The following is a 6,980-nucleotide window of genomic DNA, read 5'->3' on the forward strand; positions in this document are numbered from 1 at the left end:
TGACCGAGCAGGCTGGGCAGATGCTGAACGGACGAGCGCGGAGGCTCGGCGCGTTGGTGATGAACGCGACGGCGTGTTGCGCCTGATCACGGCTGCCAGTGTTGTCTGGCTGGCCGGACAGATGTTGAGCAATGAACAGCCCACTGTGTCATTTCATTGACAGGGAGATGTCCTGCGGACGTAAGCCGCAGACAGATATTTGACCAGCGCATCTGTAGTTTCAGTGAGTGCTAGTCGAACAAAAGAGGTGATAAAATCTCAAACGTGAGTGACCGGGCGTGACCCGGCTCGGCCCTCGCTTTTCTGACAGGTAACGGCGCGGACAGGGTTCCAACATGAACGACAGAAAAATAGCATGCACCTACCCGGTAAAGGACATAAAATCCGCAAAAACGGAACAACAAACATCCTCACAACCAGCCATCGTATTTTTATTCAGTTCCCAAACACGAGCTACAGTTCTTGATCGTCGTGCTATCGAATTTTTAGTCTTCGTCATTCTGAATATTTTCCTATCTTCCCTACACAAAAGCGGGCCCACGGGGGAGCGGAGACGCACCCTACAAACGAGGGAGCCCAAAAGACGCCCTGAGATCTCAAAAGCTAAGCAGTCTGAGACCACGCAGAGAACGGCATTGCAATGTTCTCATCAAACTGCATCAGATGCATTTGTAAAACAACTGTGAGTGTGGCTACAGATGGGTCAAATCATACTAAATACTACTACATGCTACTCAGCCGCATTCTATCATTAACTTTTCTGATTAATTTGTTGATCCTGGACAGCGTAACGAGGGGCGAGGATGTGCCTGCGGGGCTGCTGCGGTTGTTTCAACCTGCGGAACGGCAGCATCGCCATCGGCACCACCCTGCTGACGCTCTACTGTCCGCCCTTCGTCTTCTTCGTCACCCGTGTCGCCTACCCTGCAATGATGATACATGAGTGGCACGAGACGGACGGCGAACGAGCGCTGATGATCGTCAGCGTCGTGAACTTGAGCGTCTTTGCCTCCCATTTGCTCTTCAACAGCCTCTCGGTGCATGGCGCTTTGAAGGGAGGCGCGGCATGGTGATGGCATGGTTAGCCTGCCATGGGATCTTAACAAGTCTGCACGGCGTAGCCGTCACCACAGGCCTCGTCTATGTCTTCCTGACAGGCCTCTGACTATACTTCATGGTGTTCGTCGGTTCTGAGGCGTTGTTAGCGACGTTCTGGTACTGGTTTGCCGTCGTCCTCAGCTTCTTCTGGACGATGTCCAGGCGCGGTGAATACCCATAGAGAATACAACGAAGTAATGAGACGATGCGGACGCAGATCAGTGAGAAAAAAATGTATCGAGCATAACTACCGCATCTACTGTGCTGCTTGTAACTCTGACTCTTTATCTTCGGAGGCGTTGCCATGACGTCTCGGAACCCCACCCGTGTTTTGAGGCCTGAAATGTGTACGGTCCCACGGTGTAGTCTGGTGCTGGGGGACAAGTTTCGCAGTACACGGCTTCAAATCAAAGTACAGGATGTTTACTATAGCGAACATTCGAAACGATGTTTTCTACAGCTGCAACTAAGTTCCTGTACTATATACATTAAACCGTCAGTGTTCTTCCTCGATACCGTCGAGTAGGTGAACATAAATTCAAAGTGACCAAGGCGGACTTCGCAATACGTTTATTTTTCCGATAAGTGCAGGTGCTGGGCCACGGCAAGACATATCATGACAAACCTACAATATAGATAATGAACACACACGGCCTTCTTGCACATTTTCACCGCATTGCCTCGGGATCACAAGCAGCGTGTTAGCGTCTTCAAACGTGAGGCGGATGAGGAAATGAACAGAGATCGAACCGCGCCAGATGCAAGATAACCAAAGTTTATTCACAACACCTTGTTGGTGATGCACACGCAATGAGATTGTGCAGGAACACAACCACGGATGAACACATTTACACATATCTATGAGTTTCATTGAGCGGAATGATAAGCTACATAACGATCAACCTCTCGATACTCTTGTCAGTGTCCTTCCCATGCAAGCAAAAAGCTGCAACAATGCATTGCGGTACAGTTCTGAGCCTCACCTTTAAAACAGACTGCATTCACCTACAAGAACAGCATTGTGCGCACTCCCTCCCCCAAACCATCGATCATGGCTCTGGCGTGATAGAACCTCCCATCTCACTGGCCGCCATCTTGTCCATGAGCGTCTTCACCTCGGCCACGACAGTGGACTCGTCCAACCGGAGGGAGCGCAGGCGTGGGGCGCACGCGGTGCTGCAGTCGCGGAAGGTGAGGAAGCTGTTGGCGTTGCCGTCGCAGCCGGTGTACATGAACGGCCGGCAGCGACGCTCCTCGGCGTCGTAGAAGAAGCGAAGCAAGCGCCCAAGGCAGAAGCCCGGCGCCCGCTCGAGGGCGCAGACCTCTGCACGAGGAGGAAGGGTCATAGTGAGGCGGGGGGGGGGGGGGGGGAGGGGGAAGGGTTGAATCGAATAAATATCGTTTGGATATGCTCGGGAGCATGCCGACCGTCGAGCTGTAAATCAAACGTAACGATCCAAACAAAGGCGACCTACGCAGTAGCTTCGTCATGACATCTGAAGACTGTGACGCTTTCAAATCAAATAGCGGTTGGCCCCATGAAGCACCAGCGTGCCTATTATCGGTTTCAACATTTCTGTTTTAGGCTCGTGCTCAAACACACAGCAACGCAGCGCCTCTCATGGTGCAGAAATGCACTGGATTTGGATCCAAAAGAACAATGACCCATTCTCCTCCATGCGATCCTATGACCAGGATGAGCTGCGATGCATCACGAATGAACATCTCTTGGGTATCTCGAAGCAGCAATAACACGGTGGTGAGACGGAGCGGACCGGGCGGATGCTCAGCCGTGATGTCTCCGCCCACAGAGTGCCCAACACGTGGTCAACTTCCGCGCACGACGGCACAACACGGGATCGGGGGTCACAGTGATCGATGCGACTCTCACCGTCAACTGTTATGGAAGACACTTCTAGATGATGCTGGTTATACTAGATCTTATGCTACGTGGATTCTGCAGAAAACTCGTCAACAACAATCCTGGGAGGCGGACCAATATTCAAGACAGCACGGCAGCTGCAGCACGCGGCGAGTCAATGACCACCGAGTATGTCCGCGCTTGTTTGCCATCGTAGGCTCGGAAGCCTTACCTCTGTCACTGAGCTGTGGCATTTCCTCGGCCTGGCACATCTGCTGGCAGTCCGCGAGGTTCAGAAAGTTGTTTTCCGTCGGCACGCATCCCGTAAACGTGAACGAGACACAGCGGGCCCAACGCAGAGTCGAAAAAATACCTGCGACATCAACACGCCGACCTTGTCATCGCTGCACCTGATCGTGTGACCGGGACAGCAAACACGGGGGCACATGGCGCGCGACCGGTGTCGCCGCTTAACGCTGCTCGAATTCCACACTTAATGCTGCAGTTGGGGGACCGGAAGAAGTGGGCCAATGCACGCACCAGTGGTGTCGTGCGCGGCGGTGCGTGAACTTGTATATTGTATTCTTTTCACGAGAGGGAATGTGAGGCTGGTGTTGGCAGACGAGTATACGTAATGCGCTCCTGTGGTAAACACGTCCTCTGCCCGGTGGGCATGACCGGTGTATATACAGCATGCTCTCCTCCCACATCGCTTTCCTGGCGTGCTTGAGAACAGTGCACATTGCAAGGTCAGACGTCAGCAGCTGGTGTGCACCGTCAGCACGCAGCTGAGACCCCCTCGTCCTCTCCGACTTCCGTTCCCCATTCCCCAGCAGGCGGGGGTGCGATCGGGCCGGGCCGTGCGCGGGGTACCGAGCGGAGGCGGCGGCGCCTCACGGTTACGTCGAGCTCTCAGAGGTCAGCAGGTGCGGCCGCGCGGCTCCCGGATGTCCAGACCCGGTCCTCAGGCGCCGTGACCCGGTCCTCAGACGCCGTGACTACTCCTCAGATGTTCTGACGCGCTTCTCAGACGCTGTGACCCATTACTCAGGTGGGCCGACCCGGGCGTGGGATGTCCTGCCTCAGTTCCCATACCATGCCAAGTGCCTCGGCTATTTCGACTCGGACCGGGTCACGGGTGATGACTAACGCTCCGTAAGTCGTCGGTTGACATGGGGGAAAGCCTCGACAAACGTTACGAGAAAGTAGTTCACCCAGGCCGTTAACGTGAGCGATATATCAACGTTGCATCTGATGACCGATGTCGCCATTGCTCACCTGTCTCCCAGGGTCTCAAAGGCTCTCCTGCCGTGCGGTTCCCAGGACGCTACCGTACATCATTACACCAACAGCTCCTCAGATATGAAGGCGAACGACTCCTTGCCCAGTCTCCCGCATCTCAACATGACCTACCCGTACCTGAGTTCTGAGAACCTCACAACGGTCACCCGACCTCTCATTCCTCATCCTGTTCCCATCCCCTCTGGTACATCTAATCGCTCAAAAGCTCCATTAGCCAGCCAAACACCTCGCCCCCTAACTGTCTCCTCCAGCCCCCCGCCAGCGCCTCCGCCCCCCCCCCCCCCTGCCTCGCGGCCTGGCCGGAGGGCCGACGCTCACCTGGACTCGCGGACCCCGCAGTTGACTGCGCCGTCCTCGACGGGCGGCAGCAGACACACCTCCTGGCTGTCGACGGCGGCGCCGCTGCCGCAGCTCAGCAGGCATCGCGCGCTCCGACTTGAACGGTTCTGGTTACCGCCGCAGCCCGAGTAGGTGAAGCGGCGGCAGCGGTTGGCCGCCGGGTCGTACGCAAACCTCGCCAGTCGGCCGTCGCAGCGGCCCGACTCCTGCCGCTGTGTGCACTGGTCTGCCGAGGAGGGGACGAGGTCACTGGTCAGCGGCGTAGGGGACGGGGTCACTGGTCAGCGGAGGAGGGACAGGGACGGGGTCACCAGTCTACGGAGGAGGGGACAGGGCCACTGGTCAGCGGAGGAGGGGACGGGGGGTCACTAGTCTGCAGAAGAAGGGACAGGGCCACTGGTCAGCGGAGGAGGGGACAGGGACGGGGTCACCAGTCTACGGAGGAGGGACGGGGTCACTGGTCTGCGGAGAACGGGACGGGGTCACTGGTCTGCAGAGGAGGGAACAGGGCCACTGGTCAGCGGAGGAGGGGACGTAGTCACTGGTCTGCAGAGGAGGGACAGGGCCACTGGTCAGCGGAGGAGGGGACGGGGTCACTAGTCTGCAGAGGAGGGAACGGGGTCAGTGGTCTGTGGCCGAGGGGACGGGATCACCGCTTTGCGACGGCGGTATGATGGAACTGGTCTTCTGTGAAGGGAGAAGGGTATCACTGATCTTTAGTGGATGGTAGGACAGGTTCCACTGGTCTGGAATGGAGGGGAGGGTGTAAGTGGTCCATAGTAGACAGGAGCGGTACCACTGATGTAGAGTGGAGGTGGGAGGTGTCCGGGTGTACCGCAGAGGATGGGCGGGGTGCCAATGGTGTGCGGCGGAGGGTGTGTGGGCTACCACTGGTGTGCGTCAGAAGGTGTGTGGGCTACCACTGGTGTGCGGCGGAGGGTGTGCAGGCTACCAATGGTGTGCGGCGGAGGGTGTGCGGCGGGGGTCGTGTGGGCTGCCACTGGTGTGGCGTGGACAGAGGAAGTTACTGCTGGTCTGTAGAGGAGGGCAGCGGTGTTGCCGATATGGCGTGGGTGAAAATGTAATTGGTCTCAGTACAACGAGAGGAAGGTGTCACTGGTTTAAAGCGAACGATAGAGACATTTATCTTCTTAGATGGCGTTGGTGCCATGGATCGGCCCTGAGATGGTTGGAAGAAATATAAGGTGAGAGCTGTGCAGTACAACGCTCGGAAGAGGTCGACTGCTTCTGTAAGAAACGTAATGGTGGCTTGGTGCAAGGTAGCAAAGATTGATTGAGCTGTTAAGGGGAGGGGGAGGTGATTTATTTTACTTTAATCTATGCAGCAAGTAAATACGTTGTATTGTGTAAAAGAACTGTGGTGGGTCGCATTGGGTGAACATAACGTTCCATTGGATTAGATAGCACTTATCAGGTTGACATTGCACATGTCGCGTTACACATAACCTGACCTTCGCGTCATGGATGCAACTGAGAAGATGCAGCCACCACATTTCGGGTGTATTGTCCGGTAGCAGCCATTATACATAAGACGAAAACTGTGAAGGTTAAACATTCTCTGTGAACCAATGAGAGTTAAATACGCGCAGGCGCCGAACACAGCTAACTGAAATAATGCAAGAGCTTAAGTTGGCAACGGAGTCTTTCGAAGTGAAATGAAATGCATAACAGCTAGTTGAAGTCAGCACTTACCTCTCGGTTGGCATGTATCCCTGCACTCCTCCCTGGTCATGAAGTTATTGCTTGTTTCAGTGCAACCCGTGTATGTGAACGGAACGCAGAATCCCCGACGACTCGAATACCTGCAACGCAAATAATTTAGCAGTCATCTTAACGAGTTTGTGAAGACAGGGAAACGGTATTCTTGCCTTCCAGATGCTTTGAGCTACAAGGAAACTAGGCGAGATGTGTGAAAGTTGCCTATGTACCTAAGTTGCGCCTATGCACTTATGCATTCTAGGTGGTCACAAATATCCATACCACTTCCCAATTTCCCGGGGAAATTTTGAGAACTTAGCCACTCGTAATACAAATTTATATCGGTTCAGCATAATGCTAAATACGAACGTCAGCGAACCTTGCAAAGACTCACTCCCGTGCCAACGTCTCACACGTGGAAGACTACCCCGTGATCAAGCACCCCAGGCCGATCGAACAAAGCCACACAAAGACCCGTCCCACACTTTCAGGAGACCTTCGCTCATGTCGGCCAACCACCTGTGCCTGCCCAGTCCCTGCCTGCCACCCCACCTCTTCTGCGCCCTCCCCGTCCTCCTCTCACGTGTATCGCTTCTGCTGGCGGCCGCAGCTGGACGTGTCGGCCGGCTTCTGCTCGGGCGCCTCCAGGCAGCGCTGCTGC

At 55.2% G+C, this 6,980-nt stretch overlaps 1 protein-coding gene and 1 long non-coding RNA gene across 2 annotated transcripts; both read right to left on the reverse strand.

The window, feature by feature from the left end:
* Positions 1-1,655: 1,655 nt before the first annotated feature.
* On the reverse strand, positions 1,656-3,301 carry LOC119107237 (PI-actitoxin-Axm2b). Its single transcript, XM_037230652.1, has 2 exons — positions 3,192-3,301; positions 1,656-2,422 (listed from the first exon to the last, which is right to left on the reverse strand). Exons 1-2 carry the CDS (start codon positions 3,229-3,231, stop codon positions 2,148-2,150), a joined length of 315 nt encoding a protein of 104 aa, XP_037086547.1. The 5' UTR covers positions 3,232-3,301; the 3' UTR covers positions 1,656-2,147.
* A 1,409-nt stretch (positions 3,302-4,710) lies between these two features.
* Positions 4,711-6,962, reverse strand: LOC119107239 (uncharacterized). Its single transcript, XR_005095227.1, has 3 exons — positions 6,903-6,962; positions 6,314-6,423; positions 4,711-4,826 (listed from the first exon to the last, which is right to left on the reverse strand). It is a non-coding gene; the product is annotated as an uncharacterized LOC119107239 (long non-coding RNA).
* Positions 6,963-6,980: the final 18 nt, after the last annotated feature.

This window comes from Pollicipes pollicipes, unplaced genomic scaffold, assembly GCF_011947565.3.
Source record: "Pollicipes pollicipes isolate AB1234 unplaced genomic scaffold, Ppol_2.1 Scaffold_6686;HRSCAF=7923_pilon_pilon_pilon, whole genome shotgun sequence".
Lineage (NCBI taxonomy): Eukaryota > Metazoa > Arthropoda > Thecostraca > Pollicipedomorpha > Pollicipedidae > Pollicipes > Pollicipes pollicipes.